The 24,535-nt window shown below is 52.0% G+C and overlaps 1 protein-coding gene across 4 annotated transcripts in view; it reads right to left on the bottom strand.

The window, feature by feature from the left end:
* The window catches only part of SHANK2 (SH3 and multiple ankyrin repeat domains 2), a 648,778-nt gene that overhangs the window by 174,606 nt on the left and 449,637 nt on the right, over positions 1 to 24,535 (bottom strand). For all 4 annotated transcript variants that reach the window (XM_064370277.1, XM_064370276.1, XM_064370278.1 and 1 more), the window contains 2 exons: positions 19,132 to 19,214; positions 17,445 to 17,569 (listed from right to left, as the gene is read on the bottom strand). In XM_064370277.1, coding sequence (XP_064226347.1) covers positions 17,445 to 17,569; positions 19,132 to 19,214 — 208 coding nt within the window. The remainder of the gene's footprint in view (positions 1 to 17,444; positions 17,570 to 19,131; positions 19,215 to 24,535) is intronic.

Genomic DNA, 24,535 nt, shown 5'->3' with positions numbered 1-24,535 from the left:
GAGGTGAAGATGACAAAAGCCCTCAACATGACCAAGAATAATGCAGAGTCAGTCCCTCGGGCTTGAGAGCCGTGATTTCATCAGCTTGTTTATTTCTAATTCGACAAATAATACAAGTTTTTCTTTCTTTTTTTAAAAGTTACTTTACAGAAGGTCTCAGGTGGCTATAGTTAATAATAATTTATTGTCTATTTCAAAATATACTATACAAGAGAAGATTTGGAATGTTCCCAGCGCAAAGAAAGAAAGGCTGGAGGTAATGATATTCCGGTTATCCTGATTTGATTCTTAGGCATTGTGGGCATGCATCAAAGCATCACATGGGCCCCGTAAATATGTACAATTACTAGGTATCAATTAAAAAATAGTGGAGCCCCCTGTGACTCACCCTCAACCCGTTATCTTCCTCCAAGGTAGCCCATTGGAGGAAAGCTTACCTTGGAGGATTATCACATTGGTGTGGAGCTTTCTAGAACTTTTGCACAACATTTGAGTTCCCTTGGGAAATGTGGAGTACAGACAATACACATAGTATTCTTGCATACTTCTTTAAAAAGCAGAAATATCATCATACTCCAGTGGTTGGTCTATGAGCTGTGGCTGGCATTTGGGATGGCGTCTTGGGGATCACTTCATGGTTGGTATGCAAATACCCCTCTCTTTCTTTTATATTTTGGCATTGTTTTTGTTCATTTTAATGAGGCTTGATTGCGCTCCTGCTAGGTGCTGGGTGCCTTCTCTTGCAGGTGGGCAAGAAAGACAGTCTTTGCTCTCATTAAGGTCCCACGGGGGAAGGCTGACCAACAATAAAAGGTAGAAACCATGCCATGGACTGGTCAGAGCCCTGAATAAACAGGAAGCCAATTAGGGGACTGCAGGTGGAGGAGGGGGAGGAGCAGAGAGGGTAGAGGAGGCCTGGGGTCGGGGCTGAGCTGGAGCCCTGCCCAGGGTCTCAGCTGACCCCAGGGTTGTACATGGCGGCAAGCAGAGGTCATCACTGGTCCTGTTTCAGAGCTCTGAAGGAAGCATGCCGGGGCTTGCCCCAGATCTAACAAGAAAGCCCAACTCTTCAGAAGTTAAAAACAGAAAGCGAAGAGCACTGCCTTCTAAAAAATTTCCAATGGAAAAAAAATGTAGTAAAAGACAAATTAGCATAAAATTTACCATTTTAAAGAGGCCAGTTCATGGCATTGCATGCAGCCATAACCAGCACGCATCTCCAGAACTTTCTCATCCTCCCAAACTGAAACTGTCCCCATTACACACTAACTCCCATCCCCTGGCACCCACCGTCCTACTTTCTGTCTCTATGAACGTGTCGAATGTGAACCGCTCCAGGAACCTCACTTGAGTGGGATCATACAGTTAAAAGGAAGAGAATGTTGTATCTGGCCACTCCTGGCATCTGTCCGTCTGCTTCCCAATGGGTCCCAGGCTGGATACCTCCATGTGGGGTGGGGGCAGTGACAGGAACTGAGAGGGGCCCCAGTCTCAGGGCAGGACCCTCAGCCCTCCTGCATGGCAGCTCCTGCCTGCTGCAAATTCAAGAAGGAGGTTGATCCTGGAAGAACACCCTTTCCAACATGCATTCCCAGAGACGGTGCAGAGCTCAGCAAAGCCAGGGGTGAGGACAGCGCTGAAATCAATCTCCAGACCTGCCTGCCAAACCCCACAGAGTCACTGAGCCCCAGTTTGTTGTGCTCATTTAATTGATTTCTTCCTTTATGCATTTATTCAGCAAACAACAGCCCATGCCTTTTGCCAAGATCGACATCTGTGCCTCAGACAAACACGTGGAGAAGAAGGTGACTGCCTTTAAGATGACCCTAGCCTGGCAGGGACTATGAACAAGTAGGAAATTCATCAAAAGACCTCCTCAAAGGCCGGGCTCAGTGGCTCATGCATGGAATCCCAGCACTTTGGGAGGCCAAGGTGGGCAGATCACTTGAGGTCAGGAGTTTGAGACCAGCCTGGCCAACATGATGAAACCCCGTCTCTACTAAAAATACAAAAATTAGCTGGGCGTGGTGGCACATGCCTGTAATCCCAGCTACTCAGGAGGCTGAGGCAGGAGAATCGCTTGAACCTGGGAGGTGAAGGTTGCAGTGAGCCTGGATTGCACCACTGCACTCTAGCCTGAGCAAGAGTAAGACTCTCTAAGAACCCCAAAAAACACAAAACATGTCAAGAATGCTTTGAAGGGGCAGACAAGGTACACACAAGCTTCATCCTGCTCAACGCCAGAATCCTGGTGTTGCTGGGCTGAGGCAGGGGTTGTCTAGAGACGCCCCAGGCTGGGGATGGGGTTGGCCATGGGGCTGCTGGGCACAGTCTGTCCTCCAGGAAAAAAAACACAAAAAACAAATGTGAACAACAAATCAGGCCACTGTAATCAGAAAGCTCATTTAAAAAAACACTCTGGGAAAATTAACCAACAACAAAAAAATGTCTTCCTGGAGCAGGTGCGGCTAAGTCCAATACAGGAATTAAAACGCATCACTGCTGACCCCACACGGATGCTGCAGAGGTTCAGCTGCTACGTTTACAACAGGGGAATGATACATATACTAGGACTTGGAGGCAGCGCTGCCTGCCATGCGTCCTTGGGGCTGACGAGTTCCTTGGGGCCGATGCTTCCCAGTTTTGCCTCAGTCCAGGAGCTGGGGCAAGGCCAAGTGCCCTGGGCTTTGAGCCCAGCATCAGGGTGGCCAGGACCCCTGAGAGCCCCCTGACCCACTTCTCTGCCGCAGCAGGAGTCATGCACAGTGTTCAAGAACTCCGGAGCCAGAGCCCGACTTGGGTTTGAATCCTGCCCCATCACTCCCTCACCATCTCCTGCGACTTGGGTCATCCTTATGTTCACCAAACCTTAGCTGCTCCATGTGCAAAATGATGCTAATGCCACCTCCCTCCTCAGACCACTGAGCGTGGAAGGGGACCCTGGCCCACAGTAAGTGCTCAAGAAGTGGCAGAGGTCATTACTGAAACAGTCCTCGTTACTGTTCTCAGCATTGTGTGGACCCCAGGCAACTTGGATGCTGGTAGCCCATGGCAGCGAGGGTACTGTTTTGATCTCCTATGGTCTGTGCCCCCTCAAACCCAGGCAATTCAGTGTGAATGACTGTGAGCCTCAGGCTGGAAAGATCGTTTCCCTTCCCAGCTAGAAAAGACTCACCCATCAGGCTGTGTCAAGGGCTAATATCCAGAATCTACAAAGAACTAAAACAGATATACAAGAAAAAACAACCCCATTCAAAAGTGGGTGAAGGACATGAACAGACACTTTTCAAAAGAGGACATATATGAGGCCAACAAACATATGAAAAGATGCTCATCATCACTGGTCATTAGAGAAATGCAAATCAAAACCACACTGAGATATCATCTCATGCCAGTTAGAATGGTTTTTAAAAAATCTGGAGACAACAGATGCTGGAGAGAATGTGGAGAAATAGGAACACTCTTACACAGTTGGTGGGAGTGTAAATTAGTTCAATCATTGTGGAAAACAGTGTGGCGATTTCTCAAGGATCTAGAAATAGAAATACCATTTGACCCAGCAATCCCACTATTGGGTATATATCCAAAGAACTATAAATGGTTCTACTATAAAGACACATGCACCTGTATGTTCATTGTAGCCCTGTGTACAATAGCAAAGACCTGGAACCAACCCAAATGCCTGTCAATGATAGACTGGACAAAGAAAATGTACATATACACCATGGAATAGCATACAGCTATAAAAAATGATGAGTGGAGGCACCTCAGCCCTCCAGGGTGGTCAAAGGTGATGAAGCTGGTGTCCCAAGTGCAGCACTTAGGCATTCCCAAGGCAAAGTGTCCAATCAGACTCCCTACTTTCCAAGTTCACAGTGCACGGTGGCCACGGCTGGCCTCACCCAATACACAGGATCCCCAAGGGCGGCCCTTCCAGCCCTCTTGTTCCTCAGTCCCCGTTTCCCCCACTTCCTTTACTTTCACAATATGGGTGGAGTAACCACTTTGCAGGATGCCTGTGCTTAGGCACTCCTGGGCATGGGACAACAGCAATGTCAACTGATAGCCATGCTAACAGTCTGAACTGCTCCAAACCAATCCGAAAGCTTGCCGTGATGGAGAAGGAGCCTCTGGGAGCTCTCTATCGCCTGCCTGGGGGCCTCTGTTTCTCAAGTAGCCCTCAGAGAAAAAAGACCTTATGCTCCTGCCAGGGGCAGGAAAAGTGCCTGCTGTGATGGGTTTTTCTATTCAATACAGAATTAAGAGTTGGGTCCCTGTGGAATTCTCTTCCTAACCACTCTCCGAGGAACCAGCCAACTCAGAAAGGGATTTGCTAGATTTGAGTAAAACCTGGTGCACATGGAGTGGGGTGTGATGGGGAGCAGGAGGGAGAAGGGCACATCTCCTTTCTTCTAGATAATTGGGACCCAGCAAAGGAGGAGGGGTGGCATAGTAGGGAGAGTTATTTACCGTCCTTCACCGAAATAGGCAAGACCAGTAACATAGCTCGCTTTTTGCCCTGTTTACTCCACGCCTGGGCGTGGGGCTGTAGAGAAGCACAAGACCTGACCTCTGCACTCTTTGGGAAGAAGGACAAGATAGATTCAAATCTGTTTCACCAACCACTAGGCTCAAGGCCTGAGCCTATCAGGCAGTTGCTCAAAATAAGTTTGTAGATGTGTGTAACCCAGATAGATAGCCTAACCCCATGTGGTCCAGTCCTTGCTGGAATGATTTTCAAAGAATGATAGTCCAGATACCAAATAGATAGGAAATGGGGTTTCTGATCTTTAATAGTACTTCTCCAGTTATTAAAAGGAATCTAACTTTTTTTTTTTTTTTTTTTTTTTTTTGAGACAGAGCGTTGCTCTGTCACTCAGGCTGGAGTGCAGTGGCACAATCTCAGCTCACTGCAACCTCTGCCTTCTGGGTTCAAGTGAATCTCCCTGCCTCAGCCACCTGAGTAGCTGGGATTACAGGTGTCTGCCACCACACCCAGCTAATTTTTGCATTTTTTAGTAGAGATGGGGGTTTCACTATGTTGGCCAGGCTGGTCTTGAATTCCTGACCTCAGGCGACCTCCCTGGCTCAGCCTCCCAAAGTGCTGGGATTACAGGCATGAGCCACTGCACCTGGCCAAAATAAATCTAACTAAAAGCACAAAGCAGGATCTTTTGGTAGCCCCACCTTTTATAATCTGTGTGTAAAAGTAAGCCCCCAGTCTCCCTTCAAGGCTTGCCCGCGCATGACTTTTGTTCCTTCCAGCTTTCTGCCTAAGCTCCCTCTGTTCATTTGTTTTCCCCTTTCCTCTAGAATCTGCATCACAGAAGACATCAAATTGGGCAGGACTCCTCCTCCCTGACAGGTGGCACAGGAGGGTGGTTGGAGCGGGAGGGTGGGAAGAGATGCATCAACCCTGGAAGAACAGCCTGGCTCTGCCGCTCGCCGTGTGCCTGTGGGCCAGTGAGTCCCCACCCTGTGCTGTAGCCTCCTCATGCAAGGAAAGAGGTGATAAAAGTGAGATAAACTGAACACGAAGTGAGTCCATGTGTGTGAACTCTCTCAGAAACGGTGCTGGCACGCAGTAGGTGTTCAGGCAGCATCAGCATTTTGCACAGTCATGGCCATGGCCGTGGTGAGTTTTATTTGCAGCCTGTATCATGCTGCCCAGCAGTGACGCTTTTGTTGGGTCTGAGCTCTGCCTTAACAAAAGGGGGCGGGGCCTCCTTCCCTCTGTGGTCCTTCTGCCGAGGCGTGTGACGAAGGTTGAAGGTCGTGAACTCATCATTCGCTGAACGCCTGCCCATCCCACCCAGGATGGGGACTCTGGGCTGTGAGGCAGCAGTTTCAGGAAACACAGAATTACCACATGGCCCAGCAATTCCACTCCTAAGTACGTGCCCCAAAGAACTGAAAACAAAACGTGGTACAAAAACGTTCATGTCCACATTATTCACAACAACCAAAAGGTAGAAACAAGTGTCCCTGAACTGGCGAACGGATAAACTAACTGTGGTCTAACCACGCGACAGAAACGTTTTATTCACCCACAAAAGGAAGGACACACGCCACTACACGGATGAACCTAAAGCACATGCTGCTGAAAGAAGCCAGATGCAAAAGGTGGCCTGGAGCATGATTCCATGAACAGGAATGTCCGGAACAGGCAGACCCAAGAGGGAGAGGGGAAGAGTGTCTACCTGGAGCTGGGAGGGAGAGGGAGAGTCAGTGCTAACGGGTTTGATGGTAAATTTTATGGTCTGTGTATTTTATCACAATAAAAAAGACATACCCAAATGAAAAAAAAGTGTATAAACACATGACAAAATGTATTACTAACAGACACATAGAAAGAAAAATCCACAAAGATAAACCTTGTTATGTGGACACTGTCTCCTGGTGGCAGCATCCCTGGTTTTTTCCTTGGCTTCTCTGCATTCCCAATTATATTTTGTCTGACATGATTTACTCGAGACACAGTGAGATAATGCTAATGTGAAAGCTGGCCACCAGGCAGATATGGGGGTAGAGTTTACTCAAAATTTCCCAAGAGGAGGGGCACACAATCCCCGTCAGGATCCCAGTGGGCCTGGGGAGAGAAGGCTGGCATTTTCCAGGGAAGGGCTGCTTCTCACGCTCTCTCTGATGTAAATGACTCCAACCTTCCAGCTCCATTAGCTTTTCAAGTTCTGGCCCTGATGGAGATCGGGAAGGGGTTTGGGAGGAAGGAGCCCCTTCTCCAGGATGTCATTCTATCTTGGCTGTACTCTCCTCAGCGGTACCTTCCTTTCCTTAAGGAATATTTATTGGATATTTGCCAAGTGCTCAACTCTGGGTGGTCCCTTATCTCATGGGGTACAAGCAGGAAGTGACCATGGCAAGGGCTTATGAGTGGGCATCACAGGCAACTCTCAAGGAGCAGACATCTGAAGCAGATGCAGGAGGCGTCCTGGTAGGGCAGGTGGAGAAGGCAAAATTGTGGGCAAGTGTCTGGGGGCAGGAGGGGTGTGGCACATTCCGGAGACCAGGGAGAGCACCCAATGGCGATGTCCATCTTCTCACTGGCCTGGCACAAGTGCCATCTCCCTTCTCACCCAGATACCCTGCTCCTCCCTCTGCAGCCCCAGCCCTGAAGATGCTGAAGGAGGTGCCCATGCCTAGGACAGCCCCTTTTATCTCCCTGATCCCCTAGGTCCTGCCACAGGGGCTGAACACAAAGGAGATGCATGGAAAAGTCTTCTCCATGGGACCCATCTGAAGATCCTGGGGAGAGGGAGGTAGAGACCTTGCTGGTGGGTGGCAGACTTCGTGAGACCACAGTGGGGCCCCCATTCTCAGGGCTGTACAGTGTCAGCTCTGCCTCCCCTTCTCATCCCACTCTGCTTACTGTTGGCATGCACACACCCCAATTCCCATGGCTGACAATCTCCATCAATTAAAAGATCCTATGGGACACTTAGCACAGGGCCTTCCTTCAGTTCATTTGCCAACCTAACTGCTTGTATCATGAAACTCCCTGCAAAAGGGCACCAAAGGCGAAGACAAATCAGTGCTAACAAGAGCCTGCTGAGCACACTGGGAGTGGGGCAGTGGGTTATGGGAGGGAGGAGAGGGCAGTTGGAGAGGACTCAGAGGCACAAATGGGTGCATCAGAGGACCCGGTGCCAGCAGCTCCCAACGTGGAGATGTCAGCCCACTATGCCTCCTATACATCCCAGTGAGCTGGGACTTACCCAGAGCCTCAGACAGACACAGTGCAAAAGAGACAGACAGACACAGGGCAAAAAAAAAAAAAACAAAGATTCAGACCTCCCTGGAGGGACCTGGGCAGGCTTCTTAATCTCTCTGAGGCTCAGTTTCATTACCCACAAGACGGGTGTGAAACTCCTGCTTCCCAGGAGTGCCCATCACTGAACACATGCTCTGGGGCCTCGGTTATACAGCTGGCACTGCGCTGTATGCTGGAGCTGTAGCAGAGACCTGGTCAGCAAACTCTCTGGCCCACAGGGAATGTTCCATGAGGGAGGTGGATAGGTCAACCACCTAACACAGAAGATGATTCCTATGGTCACAGAAGCACACAGTGTGACTGTGAGAGTCAGGGCAACCCAAGGGTGCCCAGAGGGGCCTCTCTGAGAAGGCAGCATGTGAGCTGAAGCCTCAGTGGTGAGGGGAGTGGGGCTCAAAGCACAGGACACGGCAGATGCTCATTGGCTCCTTGGCCTCTCCTCTCCACCAAGTAGATGAGATTGTCACTAAATAATGAGCCTCTATGCCTTCTATGCCTAGAAAGTCCAAGGACGCAGGGGACAGAAATGAAAGCTGCAGGGACGGAGGGAGGGGACATGCTGAGGGCTTCCTTCAGACTTTCTGAGGAAGGCTGCCTCCTATTTTCGCAGCTCTCTGGTTCAGCGAACCCTGCAGAGAGTCAGTGCCCTGAAGTGGTTCAGCACCCTGGAGAGAGACCGTGACTCACAAGGGGTTCAGCACCCTGGAGAGATCCGGCAATGCTATTGCTCTGTGCCGCCATCCAGCCACACATACTTGTACTTACTTAGCCCACACCCCAGGACCCCATTCCACCAGCAGATCACCCCCAGCTTCACAGCATCCGACCACTCCCCAAATCCATCCTGAACATTCCTGATCCTCTAAGCTTTTGCTTAAGAGCTTCCTCCTCAGTTCTGCCTACAACAAGCTCACTTACCCATCAAAGCCTGGTGCCAACAACATCTTTCATGAAGCCCTTTTCCTGATTTATTTTGGGGCCTTTGCCGCACTCTGCTTTTTGCCTCCCGCTTCTAGAGTGTGTGTTCCCCAAGGAACTGTGTCTGATTCATGCCTTTCTTCCAGCCCAGTACCTGGGGGGCACAATGTATGCTTCAGAAATGAATGAGTGAAGTTTCAGAAATAATTTTTACAATTGCCACCATTTGTGGAGAACTCATGAGGCCAGAAACTGCTACGTGCTTCATATACCCTTTTATTTACAGTTTGAGAAACTAAGGCCAAGAAATGAGCAACCTGCACAAGTTCACACAGTTAAGAAGAGGCAGAGCCCAGATTCAAACCCGGATCAGATGGCACAGTCCATGCCCTTGACCGTGGCTCCTCTCTGCCTCTCTCTAACGCCACGTGCTGCCATCTGCCAGCCCCATGGCATCTGAACACAGCAGCCATGGCCCCCTGAAGTGATTCTGAATCTTTTTTTAGCCTGAAATTGAAATCACTGATGCTTCAAATTAGAACCCCAAAATGAACCAGCCAAGACTTCAGATTTGCAGTTGCCAAGCTGTCTGCATCCACCTTCTCAGCAAGATTCCTGGGCTGCTCCTCTGTGCGAACCACCTGTTCCCAGTCAATATAGAGGACAAAGGGAACGACCCCCCAGGCCCAGAAGGCCATGTGCAGAAAAGGGATCAAACCTTCCAGCCATCCAGGGCTTCCCACAGAGCAGTGGCCTCTGCCTAGGAGAACAAAGACCACAGTGCATTAAGCCTCAGAGAGTAAAGACCCCTCAATGCTGTTACCCCTGGTCAGTGGATCCTGACGACATGGTGAGAAGCCACCGAGCTGTCAGGACAGAGATGTCCCACACTCAGACGGATGGGGGACAGACCCCGCTTGTCTTTGGTGTGATGCAATGAAATATTGGCCTCAATGACCAAGGCACCAATGTGACCCCAGGTCAAGAATTTGGCAGTCACTCTGGATTCCTGCTAACATCAGCTGGTGTTTTGTCTTTAACTTAGTTATTGAATTAAGTAGCCATTTAAGACCATTTAAATAAGAGCTGAAGAAATTTTGGTGGGTGGGGTGGGTGGAGAGAGTTCCTAGATTGATCCTCAGGGCCACCAGCAGGACATGTGACAAAGTCTCTCGCAATATCCCAAAAGGCAAGGTAGCGAAATGTGAGCTGTGTGATGTGGCTGAACCACTAGACCAAGGGAGGCTGGCACCAGGGAAACCACAACAGGGCTCTGGCCTTGGCCTTGACATTTGCTGCTAGAGGGCAAGGTGGGCATCAGGAACAAGAATTCCAAGGAGACCTAAAAGCCACCAACATGGAATTGTACAAGGTGGTAAGTGCCCTGGGAGCAGGGCTTTGAGCCAAAGCAGGAGATATGCCTGCCAGGGATTTTGGGGGCTGGCGAGGCGTGAGGCAGTCACCTATATTAGCGATGTCTCCCATAACAGAGGCACAAGGAAGCTGTGGTTCATGCACTCTTGGCTGAAAGTGTCTGACGTACTTGGCACATGGTGGGTGTGCTCTGTAACTGCTACATTCTTGAAATAACAGTGGTAACAAACATCAGTCATTATTATAATACTATCATCACTGTTTGTTCAACTAATAGCTGCTGGTTTCCTCTTGTGAGTCAGGCATCATTAATGATGAGGAAGGACAAGATGATAATCAATGACAAATACTGACTGAGGCTGGGTGGGGTGCCTGCATCTTTAGTCCCAGTGATTTGGGAGGCTGAGGTGGGAGGATCATTTGAGGCCAGGAGTTTGACACCAGCCTAGGCAATGAAGCAAGACTCTGGCTCTACAAAAAAGTAGAAGAGTGGCCAGGTGCAGTGGCTCACGCTTGTACACCCAGCACTTTGGGAGGCTGAGGTGGGCAGATCACCTGAGGTCAGGAGTTCAAGACCAGCCTGGCCAACATGGTGAAACCCCATCTCTACTAAAAATACAAAAATTAGCCGGGTGTGGTGGTGCGTGCCTGTAATCCCAGCTACTCAGGAGGCTGAGGCGGAAGAATCACTTGAACCTGGGAGGCGGAGGTTGTAGTGAGCCAAGATCGCACCACTGTACTCCAGTCTGGGCAACTGAGCAAGACTCTATCTCAAAAAAAAAAAAAAAAAAAAAAATGCAGAAGTTAGCTAAGTGTGGCGGTGCATGCCTGTAGTATCAGCTACTTGGGAGGCTGAAGTGGGAGGATCTTTTGAACTGAGGAGTTCAAGTCTCCAGTGAGCTGTGATTGTGCCACTGCACTCCAGCCTGGGCAACAGAACAAGATCCTGTTTCTAAAAAAGAAAGTTGATTGAATGCCAGCTCTGTGCTCAGCACCTCTGTCCAGCACTCTGGTGCTGAGAGCTTGGGGTGGACTTAGTTCATCTCAGGTGATTCTACTGTCACAACCACTCACTATATCAAAAGGAATACTGGGACCTAGCAAGTGTAATGACTGATCGTGCTGAATCTGGACTTCATTTGTTTCTCTCCAAGTAATATTTAACACTGAAGCTGGGGAGTGGGGTTGACCCTCGAGCAGCGAGCTCTAACAACTGTTCCTCATGCCAGCTTGGTTGAAAAGTCAAACATGCTAGAGGCCACCTCACAATTCTTAAGTCTTGTTTTTAAGTACCACCTTAGAAACAATTTTTCCTTGAGACGGAGTCTCACTCCGTTGCCCAGGCTGGAGTGCAGTGGCACAATCTCAGTTCACTGCAACCTCCACCTCCTAGGTTCAAGCGATTCTCCTGCCTCAGCCTCCTGAGTAGCTGGGATTACAGGCACACGCCACCATGCCTGGCTAATTTTTGTATTTTTAGTAGAGATGGGATTTCACCATGTTGGCCAGGGTGGTCTTGAGCTCCTGATCTCAAGTGATTTGCCCGGATCCGCCTCCAAAGTGCTGGGATTATAGGTATGAGCCCCCGCACCTGCCTTATGAGACACTCCCAGGGTCTCCAAGGAAAACAGCAGGGCATCCCTCTTAGCATCCTGACTTCAATACAAACCTTGAGTGTAAAGCAGATCCATGCCCTCTCTCGTGCAAGTATTTAATACGAGGAAAAAGTAATTAGCAAACTCGAGCACCACTTTTCAAGGATGAAGATATTGTCGCCTGCTTTAACTGCAAGGGAAAACCTATTTAGAGAAATTAACACAAAAAGGAGATTGGCCACTTCAGGGACAAGAAAACAATCACAAAAACCGCAGGCATCGTCTGAGCCCTGCAGCAGGTGGGTGAGGAATGGCCCCCGGGAAGGTGAGTAATGCCTGGAAAGGCTTTCTCCTCCGACAGCAAACACCTGTGCCAAGGGGACTGGACATTGTCTTCTGTGTGAGACAACTTTCTTCTTTTTTTTTTTTGAGACAGAGTCTCGCTCTGTCACCCAGGCTGGAGTGCAGTGGTGCAATCTCTGCTCACTGCAACCTCCACCTCCTGGGTTCAAGAGATTCTCCTCTCTCAGCCTCCTGAGTAGCTGGGATTACAGGCGACCGCCACGACACCCAGATAATTTTTTGGATTTTTAGTACAGACGGGGTTTCACCATGTTGGTCAGGCAGGTCTTGAACTCCTGACCTTGTGATTTGCCCTCCTCAGCCTCCCAAAGTGCTAGGATTACTTTGTTCTAAGACATATTTTCCTATGTATGAAATGGATACTTTTCAAAATAGGAATACTTCGATTCTAGGAAATCTGAGAGAAGCATCTGAAAAAAGAGAAAATAACACAACTCCACCCTCTAGGGCTTAATATTTCCTGTCCTTTTTTTTCTTCTATGCCTGTGCTGGGGAAAGACGGTATTAGATGATATTGTGCTGGTAATTTTGCTTCTGCCTTTCTCACTAAGTAGAATGTAACCTTTTCCCGTTGGGATTAAGAACCCCTTTGAAGCATCATTTTTAATGTTTTCTTATGAATTCACAACAGACATCCACTGCCCTGAACCATTCACCGTTAGCCCCCGTGCCTCCCACCCCAACTGCTTGTTTTTGCCACACTGTGATTTCTGTCTGCTTTTTAAAGATCATTCCCTTAGCATGGATTCCTAGATGTAGAATTCCTGATTCCGCTTTATGGCTCTTGTTACATACAGCCACACTGATTTTGAGAACATTTATGGCAACTTGTTGTCTCCCCCAGCAACATGTGAGTGCTGACAACAGCAATGAGGATAGTCATAAAAAAGTATTTGCTAATTTGAAAACAAAACGGGCAACTCACTGCTGTTCTTCTTACCCTTCGCTCATTTATACACGAAGCACATCGAAGTGTTGCTCGTGAATCTTTGAGCCATGACATTACTGAGTCGGACAGCCTGGGATGGAATTCCGCCTCCTCCACTCACCAGCTACATCGGCACGGGCCAGTGACTGCACCTGTGTGCCTCAGTTTCCCCATCTGTAAAATGGGGAGGAACACACATGCTGTATGGATGACTGTGAGGGTTAGATGGGGCACTGCTGGGCTTGGAGATCCAGCCTCAGCTGCTATAGAAAAGGACATGGGCTTCTTGTGACATCTGTTGTGAATGTTGTTTGCCTTCTGCCTGCTTGCCGTTGAGCTGCATTGTAAGCATGTCTCAGACACAGGATATTTTAGTTCATGAAAGTCACTTAAGAAACAAAATTTAGGTTGCCAAACAAGGGGTTTGTGGAAGAGTCAGTCCTAATCTTAAGGAGATTAGCAGAGCACACCTGCTTGTATTGGGTCGAGGAGACTCTAGTTGACTTGCCACATCAAGAGGCTGGAACATCAACGTGGACCGGGCCAGTGGATCATTGCCTTGCCTGCCTCTTGGGACCCCTGGCATCACCACTGCAGCTTTCATGGATGCCCCAGCTCTTGCCTCACGGTTCTGATTCAGGGTGTGTGGACTGGAGACCAGGTTTCTATAACCCTCAGGTGACTGTGACGCCCAGCCAGGTTTCACTGCGGGAGACCTACGGTGAGCCCTGCATGACATCAACGTGGCATCCCCACCTCCACATCTCCTTAATCACCCCATGCATTATCGTCATCCAGGAGCTACCCACATCCTCCTCAGGACGTCTTATGAACTTCTCAAGCAACCTCTGACCTCTCCAGCCATCTTGTGGGAGTGAAGAGGCCTAATAAGGATCATCTCTAAGAGACAGCACACAAAGTCTTCAAACTATTCTGGCAGGCTGACTAAACTCTCTGGTCTCAGCTTCCTGACAAGCTCCAATCATTATGAGAACCAATTTGGACCGGGCTTCCTGTTGTCACCAGAGCAACGTGGGCCTCTGTCATTCCTGGCTGATGGAGGCCCCATGCTCACCTCTGGCCCGCATGGAGAGAAACACCTGCCCTGCTTCTCTTGGGGGCTGTCACTGCTCCAGCATCGACCTCTCTGCAAGCCTCGCCCTCCCCCAGCAGGTCCCATGGGATTCTCCACAGAGGCATTCAACTTCCCGCTGCCCTGACCCTCCTATGGCCTCTGAAATCTCTCCGGCTCCTTCTCCCCTGGGCTGGGTGACATTTCACAATCCAGGATGGCTCGGTGTCATCAGCCATCCCAGGGATTTCCGGCACACGAGCTGATCTGAAATGGCAACCATGCACCGTCCGTGGAGCCACCATGATCAAATGTCCCTATCTGCGGGACATCCGATTATCCTTCACGCCCACCTCTAAGGTGAACCTTTTATTACAACACAGCTTGTGCACTAACATCTGTCTGTCTCATGAGATTCCCGATTTGGAGACAGCTGAAAGCCTTTGATTGTGGTTGGTGGGGTCAGGGGGTGGTCAACCAAGGAACAAAACCACCACCAAAGAACGAACTCTTTCCAAAAGCTTAGGTAGGAGAGAAATACATTCTACCTGGTAAGTACCCAAGAAAATCACACACAGCAGGTAACCACAGCAGGCTCCAAGGCTGAGAGCCGGATGGCCACGTCGGGGCATTCTCACAAAGTTAACGATGGAAAATGAAGCTCTGGAGATGCCAAAGACGTTAAAAGCCAACATTCACTTCAAAGGGGGCCCATTGGTCCAAAAGGTCAGACCACAGCATGCATTTTTAAAGGGAAAATAAAAATCTGTCACACTTTCGAGGTTCTTTCAAACAGCAGAGAGAAAGGAAGGCTTGCCAAGAGCTGCCTGGGGCGAGGAAGACAGAGTGCCTGCATTTGGAGCGGATTTTCACGTGCAGACCTTGCACCTCACCGAGAGCTCAGGAACCCCACCGGCTCTAAGGCTGGCTGCTCACCAAAAAGAAAACTCACGTGAGACACGTGATGCTGTTTTACACCACCACTCCAAGGTCGAAGCAGAAAACACGGAACCAGGGTCTGCTGGAACAAACACACACCTATTATGCTGTACACGATCTTAATATTCCAGTGGCAAATTCCAGTGGCTAGGAACACAACTCAATGGAATTCTCAGTCTTAAGCCCCTAGAGGAGAATTTCTGAGTCCCCAGAGGCAGCCGTGGACATGATGAACTGGGAGGACCCAGGATGTTGACAGGGTCTAGCTCTTTGTGCCCTGCACCCTTGTTAATGCATGACTCGTGTGGAGCAGCCTCGTAGGGCTGTGGAGGTCCCAGTGCCCCTCGGGCCATCTGTGGCATCATAACGCAGGCGCAGCCCTAATGCATCTCAGGACTAGCCATTCCTAGAATTCTGGAAGTCAGAGGTCATGCAGAATACAAAACCTGCTTCAAAATGGCAAATATATTTGCATATCAGAGGTGAAAAGCAATGTCAAAGCAGGAAACAGAAGTGTAGAAACTCTCAAAGCTCCAAATTTCCACAGAGGTTTCAAACAGGACAGGTGCGCCGCCTTTCCGGCCCCACCCAGGCGAACGCTCCAGCCACAGACAGCACCATCCTCTAACCCAGTGCGGCTCCGCTCACCAGGCAAGTGCGGGCCGCACACGTGCCTCAGCAGGCCACGTTTCTTTTATTGATGAGTTTATCCAGGAAACAGCCCAATGAGCTGAACAACGGGGGGTGCTCTTGCATCGGCAGCCCTCTTTTATTATTGAAAATTGAGAACCAAGAGCAACCTATTTCAGCATCCCCCACCCTGCCTGTCACACATGCACACACTCTCACACCACCTATAGACTTCAGCCCTGTTGCTAGAGCCAAGGCCACACCCCCCCCAACACAACACACACACACACACACACAGGCACATGCACAAACACACACACACGCACACACGCAGGGGACTTACATCCCAACTGCATCCTACTGAGGACGATTCAACCCAGACCCTCTGCATTTCCACCAAGGTTACAAATCGAGTTGGCCCGGGAACCTGCAGCGAGCTCCGGTCTCCATCATTCTGGCAGTGCATCTGACACTTTCAACGCTCAAGAACCCAAATAAGCTCATTTCTTATGCAAGCCAGGCTCTGACTGGTCAATAATAATTTAAATGTATCTTCCAGCAAATCAAAGAGATCGACAGGAGGCACTCAGAATGAGTTCAAACACCCGCTCCATCTCATCTGGCTCTCTCTCCTTCCATAGTCTGTTCTCTTCTGACTTTCCATCACCCCTTAATAGCCCCGTAAGCCTCTGAGGTTATCTCTACTGAAATCGCAACACGAACAGCACGCTTAGGAGCTTAGGCCCAATTGGGAAAAATGGTTGCAGGTGGCCCTCTCACTGGGGCAGGGAATGTGGGCTCCTCGTCTACAGAACGGGCGTGTCTGGCCGGCCCAACGGCAGGGACCACCACGTGGCTGGCTGGATGCAACATACCCATCCCTTCCACCTGTACCTGGAGTTCTGATGTACATGAGGCAGGGCTCAGGGTAACGTGGAAGAGTGTGTGTGTCCAAGAAATGTGAACTCCCAACGAGGGCCATTTGAGTTTACCGAACCTTTAAAATATCATCTTTTCAACTTATAAGGTTCTTTTCTTCTTCCCATTTCCAAAGAGTAACATGTTCCTTTGCACAACAAGATTAAAAGTAACACCTAAACTCACAAAAAGGCCAGGTGCCCGGACGCATTGGGGCCTCAGACCCCCTGCACACACCAATATGCCAACCCTAGGGAACGTTTGCAGAGCCCAGGCGCTCACACCTCTATTCTCTAAATGAAGGCAATGCTCTTTTCTGTACCAGCAAAAGCTCATTTTCAAAGCATCTGAATTCAAACATCTCCTTTTGGCGCCACTGACGCCAGCCATCCCCTTGCTCAGGCTCCTTGGTCTTGGAAGGCCATCATCCATCTGACAGGGCCGTCATCACAACCTGCAAATCTACGCACTCTTAGCCATCAGCGTTACAGACCTCACGCCAGCAACCGCACACAAGAGTGCTCACCGACTCACCCGTAGGACACAAGAAGGGATGATGACTTCTCTTGGTGCCTATTTGTAGAGTCACAACTGAACCACCCACAGATCTGCACATGTCCCCAACATCTTGCTGACCACATGCCTCCTCCTTCCACCTTCTACTTCAGGACCAACGGCCAAATTCCACAGACGTCTCCACCTTCCAACCGGTTACGGCCAAGGCCCCCAAGACAAGATCAACAGGCAGTGGCACCCACGGTGGGAGAACTTGGCCAAACTGTGAAAGTTCACGGCAGCCTCCACAAGCACCCCCAGACCACACCTCACACCTCATGGCCATGCTGCCAGGACTACGACCCTCTCCCTGAGAGTCGGCGCTCTCCCCAAGCAGAAAGGTACAGACATCTGTGTCCCTACCTCGATCAGGAAGTCCCCGGTCCTCAGTCCGGCTTGCCACGCCACCCCACCCTCGTCCACGGACTCCAGGTACTGCAGGGCTGGGAACGCCGGTGTTGGTGTGAATTCTTCAATGGGTGTGTCAGCTGGGAAGACAAGCAGCACCTGGTTACAAGCCTGGACCCCAGGAGGAAGTGGGCCCATGCATCTCCCAGCGCAGGTGGCTGGTCCAGGCCAACCCTCCCCCGCGAAGGGCTTGAAACTCATATTTGTGGGTCCATGCAACTCAAGCAATGAAGTCAATGGGACCTTGGGGCCGCCATCATACTTCCTGGCCTCTCTGCTGGATCATGTGCTCTTTGGTACATGTCTACACGCCTGTCATTTTCTTTAAAAGCATCAGTGACTAAACATTTTCGGTTCTAAAAATGGAAAAGTTCCTCCCCTGCCACACAAAGCTACAGAAACACCACACTGAACCACTTGCCAAATTTACATCTACGTAGACTTGCAACCAAGGGAATTCGACTTGGAACGTGGACGGAACATCATGCTGACCCAGTGGGTGGCTACGGATTTGGAATCTGCTCATGAGTCCTCCCTACAGGGAGCTTAGGCCTCTGTGACCACTGTGTGTGTGACCAGTGTCCCCAGGAACTGATGTGGGGGGAGGGGCCGGAACACGGCTGCCCAGCGCGGCGAGGCTCGGCCTCTGAGGCCCACACAGCTGCCAGGTGCGACTCCAGGGCAGGAGACGGACTTTTCTAGGGAGGCAGGAGTTGCCAGGGGTGGGTAGGTGTGGAGATGAAGATTCCAGCGGGGGGAGGGGAGAGCAAATCACACAGACAGGCGTGGACGCTCTCACAAGGACAGAGGCATCTGCTCTTTCTCTTTCTGGACAGCTCGCTATAGAGCTGCCTGAGCCTGAGGCAGGTGGGCATGCCAGCCGGGAATGAGGCCTCCCTCAGCACAGGTGTGGGACCCCTGGCACAGCGCGGAAGCTCCAAGATGAAACTTCCACATGGCTGAGCCACACACGCGGTGGGCGGATGTCCCCTCTCATGGGGAGGCGATGCCATTTTGTTTTCTGTCGGAGGGGAAGCTGAGAGTGCAGGGTGCCTGGTGGGTGCACCACCATGGACCGCATCCCTGAGCCTCCCACGACGGGCCGCGTAACATGTGTGCTGCTGGCTCAGTCCACGGCAGAGGGGACCATCTTGTCACATTTCCTTTGCAAAGTCACCTTAGAGGCGAGCACACGAATGCCTGCCACCGTTACAAAGCCCACTCCCAGAATGGGGCAGTTTCTAATGCCTGAAACTCAGGCCCGGGCAAACCTGGGTATCTGAGACCCAAAGCTCTGAGCGCAGCCACCCTCTGGCTCAACTAGAACACAAAATATTGACAACCCCATCATTTAAAAACAAAAGGTAGGAGGGGGCAGGGGGGAGAGAGAACCCATTCAGAAGAACGTTGTCTACAGAAATTAAAAATATTCCTCAAGGAAGCCCTAGCGTTTTCTGAGTAAGGCAGAATGTGAAAGAACATGGTTGTCTAGCAACCAAGTGCCCCCAGGAAAAATGCTTATTTAATGCTTCTTCCCGAGCTGGGGAACATTTTTCATGCAGGCGTGCACACACACACACACACACACACACACACACACACAACATGGGAACATATTCAGGCTCACAGCCGCCGCGCTTACCTTTGGCCCCTCGAAGCACGAATCCAAAGCCCTCATTGTCTTTTTTCTGCAGGACCACCGTCTTCTCCTCAATAATGCAGTCACTGTAGAGAGAATTCCGGGGACAGCGACCATTATTGTAACCCGTCATCATCACCGCGGCCGCTCCTCCGCCGGGGACGTTCATCATCATAGCCAATTAATCACCCCAGCTCGCCAGATCCAGGCAGCATGGAGGAAAGGAGGCAGCGAGGGTGCAGGAGGAGCGAAGGAAGAGGGGGGTGGCTACCGGGATAGGCGAGCGTGGCACAATGAGACTTGCAGGGTGGGGGCAGGCAGAGTCGGAGCCAGCCGGAGGAAGGAGTCATACATGGTGGGGCGGCAGCCGGAGGGGTGGCTGAGCCAGCGGCAGGCTCAAGGGGGGCTGGCCAGGACGCCGCCCAGGGCAAAGAAAGTAAGTGGCCCGAACGGCGGCGGTGGCAGCGGCGGCCTCGGCAGCGGCGGCGTCGGGAATGAGCTCCTCCAGCTTGTCCCGGCCACACGCATCTTCCAGGGGAGCCTGGGGAGATCGGCCAGAGGAGAAATGAGGCAGCAGTTTTGTTTTGCTTTTCCTTGAAGGGGGTTCAAAAAAAATCAGATCCTATCCGCTCCCCGCACGAGCCGGCAGCAGGCACCAGAGACGCAGGGACCTGCGCGTGGCATCCAGCGCCCCCTCCCTCTCCCGTCCCGGCGCCGGCGGTGTGCGGCAGGCAGGAGCCCCCACAATCATCTGACAGCCCACAGCGCGCCCGGCGTCATCCCGCGCAGAGCATCCGCAGGCTGGGCTGGGAGCGGGTGGGGAGGGGGAGCGGCTGGGGCTCTCTCCGCATCCCCCCTCCAGCATCCATCCCCTGCCCCTTGCAGCCTCGGTGGGTTGGGGGAGGGCTCCCTGGCAGAGGACTCAGGTCATTTCCACCTCAAAGCCCCTGAGGACCCTGGCCCCCTCTGGGAACTATGAATTCACTGTTGGGGAACTGGAGGCGGTAGGCGGCTGCCCTTTTGAGATATGACCTAAAGCCACGCTGTTTGCCTCTCGCCATGACAGTTTTTTTTTTTTAAGGAAAGAAACCATAAAAGCTCCAACTTTGCTCTAGCTGCCGCGCGTCTTCTCGCTTTTCCTGCTGGCACTCGCCACATGCCCATCCAGCCCCCGAGGCACCCGGAGTGTGTGGGGCGGGGCACTGCTCAGCGAGCCTCCTGGCTGCAGATGAACTGTCCTCCACCCCCACCTTCTGGGTGGCCTGCGGGGGAAGAAGGGGTGTGAGATAAAGGCTGCTGGCACCCCTAGGATTTGGCTGCTGCCTGGAAGTCAGTGGGGAGCTGGGAAGGCCTCTGTGGAGGGGAGCAGGAAGGGAGGGAGGCAGCCAGCCTGGAGGGAGGCCTCTGCAGGGTCATGCAGGGCTGTGTGGGAGCCTCGGGGGTGAGGAGAAAGGACACCAGGCCAGGGGCCCAGGCAGAAAAAGCTGCAGACGGGCCCTGAAGAAACTAGCAGGCCCCTGGCACACAGGGGGAGGCCTGGGGATGCCGGTATCAAACAGGGCCACGTGCTCATGGGCTCTGGGCCCCAGGAGTACGGGTCAGTCCTGCCTGGCACCAGCACCAGGTTCACAGTCTACAGGAAGCACAGGGGCCCATGTGCAGCCAGCTGGTGACAGTGCAGCCACCTCGGAATGCGGGGTCCTGGGGAGGAGGAGGGATGGGGCAAACGTGGATGACAGGCCTCAGCGTCCTGAACAAGGGATGGGCAGCAGCCCCTCGATCCTCCCATTTTACAGATGAGGCAGATGAGGCTGAGAGAGGTTGGAGGACCCAGCCAGGGAATGTGTGCTCCTCACCCCTCCAGGGACCCATCCCTGACAGCGTCAGAGGGCCTCGCTTAGAGACCAGCTGGGTGGCCCTGTCCTCCAGGAACAGCCCAGCATGCGTGATGTCTTCACATCTGGAGACCAGGACAATCTAGAGGACTGGTCACCCTGGTCTCAGCAGTTAGGGGGAGTTCTGGCCCTTGACCTTCCTTCCCCTGCCCCGTCCCCAGAGACGGCCTCCTAAGTGCAGGGAGCCCCACTCTGGGGAGCTCGGTCACAACTGTGAGCCCCTCTTGGCTCAGCCCTGGAGGCCCACCTGCTCTGCTCAGGGCCACTAGACAAGGGCTTACACATGGTCAGAGGTCCAGGGCCCTGGGAGCCTAAGGCTGAGGTCACATGGCTGTTGTGGCCTCTAGTGTAAATGATGGAGGTCTCTAAACCTCAGCTTCCCTACACAGCAAGGGTGGGTATGAACAAACCTACCGGCCTATTGGGATCACCATGGGGTCAGATGAGGCCATGCCACGCTGGTGTGGTGTCACAGGAGGCCTCAGGGAGCCATTACTATAACGGCTGTCATTAACCTCCAGCAGGCCTGCTGGTCGGCCAGGACCCTGCAGCCTCAAGGAGGCTGGGCGGGGGGAGAGCTGGAGCTCTGTTGCCATGGATTTAGGGGCACGTGAGGCACTGATGTGCAGACCCTCTACCAGGCCCCTGGACCTGTCTCCACGGCCCCCACAACCAGAACACAGACTTGTGTCCCTCATGGGAAATGCCTTCTCGTCACCACCTGCTTCCCCTCTGAATTCGGAAAGGGAGTCAGCCCACCCAGGCCCCATGGTTCACTCAGGGCCAGGCAGGCGACCAGCCTGTGTGTCTCCCCCACAGAAGCTTCTCTAAAGGCCCCGGCTGCCAAGCCAAGAGCCTCTGCTCAACCCTCCTGCGCTCCTGCTCTCTGCCAGAGGAGCTGCCGAGGGCGACAGCCTCCCTGAAGCCCTGGAAGGACGATGCCGAGTCCCGGGGTCTGGAGCTCAGTGCTCTGCACTCTCCCCTGTGGACACATGGGCCGATCAAGTCCATCTCCATTCTCCAAGCAGCTCCAAGGGGTACCTGTCATGTGCTCAGATGCTCATCTGCCCTGCTGGGCAACTCCTCCTGCAGTGCCCAGTGCCACCCAAACCCTGCCTCTCCAAGGTGACCCATCCCACTTTCTGCCAGCATACCCTGTAACTGGGAACTTAGGGCCAGTGATGCTGCCTGGACACTTGCTAGCTGTCTTCCACAGACTACACGAGGGCAGGGGCATTCCAGTGTGGTGGGTAGGGGCACAGGCTTTGGCATCACACACAGTGTGGTTCAAATCCCAGCTTTGCTTTAACCCCAAGGTCACTGACCTGCTGGCCTGCAAAATGAGAAGATGATGCGCCTGGTAGGTCCTGAGCGAGAGGGTGGAGAGTCACCCATCCATGCCTCAGAACTGGCCCTGGCAGGCAGCGCGTGCTCGTAACTCCAACAGTCACAAGTGGGTTCCCTGTCTGCACATGCCGCCCTCTCCTCCCCTGGACTCCCTCCCTCCCACAGGGACCCCTCCAATTGACACCCAAGGCTGAAACCTTTTCAGTGATTCCTAATGCACCCGAGGACTTTATTTTTTAAAATTAGAGACAGGGTTTTGCTCTGCTGCCCAGGCTGGAGTGCAGGGGCACCATCACAGCTCACTGTAAGTTTGAACTCCAGGCCTTAAGCGATCCTCCTACCTCAGCCTCCCAAGTAACTGGGACAACAGGCACACACTACCATGCCCAGCTAATTTTTAAAGTTTTTGTAGAGACAGGGTCTCACTATGTTGCCCAGGATGGTCTCAAACTCCTGGCCTCAAGGGATGCTCCCACCTTGGCCTCCCAAAGTGGTAGGATTATAGATGTGAGCCACAGCACCCAGCCGCATCTGAGAATTTTCTAGCCCACACTTGTAACTGCGCAAAGATCTTGCTCCAAGACTGTTTTGCTCAGTAAAACAGTAAACTGCTTATTCTCTGACATTAAGGACTGTTTTTAACTTCTCTTTCCTGCATTGTTTCAGTATCTAAACAGCCCCCACTCCGCAACCACCATGACCTCGCCTCACTTTCATTTGCAGACAGACATGGGTTTGAATCCCACCCCAGACACTGGCCACCTTGGCTACTTACAGCCTCAACTGCCCAACCTGGAAAGTGGGGGAAAAACATCTGCCTTGTAAGGTTTAGGAGGAGCAAGTGAGGTGATGCCCAGTGAATCCCCCATGAGTGGGAGACTCCCTGTAACCAGGGGAAGCTGCCCTTCTTAGCATCCCCGTCCACCCTCTTGAGCTGGGTGACCCTAGAGAAAATGTCCTCTCTGAGCTTGTCTCTTGGGGAAGAGGGGACATTTTCTCCAGAGTCAACGGGAGCAGTGACCTCATCCTGCAGACCACCCCAAATGTCCGCAGCACCCTGCATAGGCCAGATACCCCATGTGTGCCCAGAGAGGACGCAAAATGGGTATGAACTCAAGTCAGGAGCAGAGCAGGGAGAAACGGAGGTTGGGTGGGAGGTGGGTGAAGGATGACTGCAGGGTTTTGCGTAAGAAGGCACCAGAACCATCCCCGGGTTCCTAGTTAAACCCAGAGGGCAGACTCAGTGCTTCGGACGACCTACTGTGTGCACCTGGCTCAGCCCAAGAAGTCAGAGAAGAGAAAAGGCAACCCCAGGCCCTTAGAAAGTTTCAATGTCTTGGGTAATTCATCAAAAGCAATGGGACACTCTAGTATAGAAGAGTCATTCCTTGAAAGAAGCTGCAGTCACTGTGTCTGAAAGGCGTAACTTGGTGGCTTCCCCCCAACTCCTTGCAATCGGACGGGGGCATCTCACACACAAGCCGTAGGAAGGGCCCTTTCTGGAGACAAGAAACCCACAGAAGCTCCTTCTGCTGGTTCATGAATCTAAAACCTATCCTGGGATGAGCTGCGGCGGGGGCAGGAGTTGTGGCATTTACTGCGGTTCCTGTGAACCAGAGTCCGCCCTGACCTCAGCCCCTGCCAACCTGCCCTGCCCCTGCACCAGCAGACCCACTCTCCGCATGCAGCCGAGATGCACAGCAATTCAGTTTCGTGCGGCAATGACCGAGGTGCCTGCGTGCTCCCCACGCGGCCGCTGGGACAGCCTTCCCCAAACCTGTCTCACGCCCTAACCCGCTCACTGACCACGCGCCTGAAGTAGGCACTGTGGGCTCCCTGGAAGCAAATGCCATGCCCCGATCCCTCTGAGTCTCTCCGTGTGACACAACACCCACCTGTGCTTGTGGACTGAACAAAAAATGTAATCTAGCGGCACTGTCTCCAAATGTTTTCTGAGCTAGGTGGAAGGGCGCTTTGACATGCCCCAAATGTACCCTCTTTTGCCAACATCCACCTGCACAGGAGCTGTGGAAGGTGAAGGAGGTAGGCAAGCAGCCTACCAAGTACAGCTGGGCAGGTTGTGCACTGTACAACTATGGAGGAAACCACTTCCATCACGGCCACCACGGCACACGTACTAATGGTAATTTCGGCACAGAGGGAAG

Source organism: Aotus nancymaae, unplaced genomic scaffold (genome assembly GCF_030222135.1).
Source record: "Aotus nancymaae isolate 86718 unplaced genomic scaffold, 86718_ANA_hifiasm-v0.15.2.pri h1tg000106l, whole genome shotgun sequence".
In the NCBI taxonomy this organism is placed as follows: domain Eukaryota; kingdom Metazoa; phylum Chordata; class Mammalia; order Primates; family Aotidae; genus Aotus; species Aotus nancymaae.
Note: the sequence above shows the minus strand (reverse complement) of the source record. Positions and strands in the feature narration are given on the sequence as shown.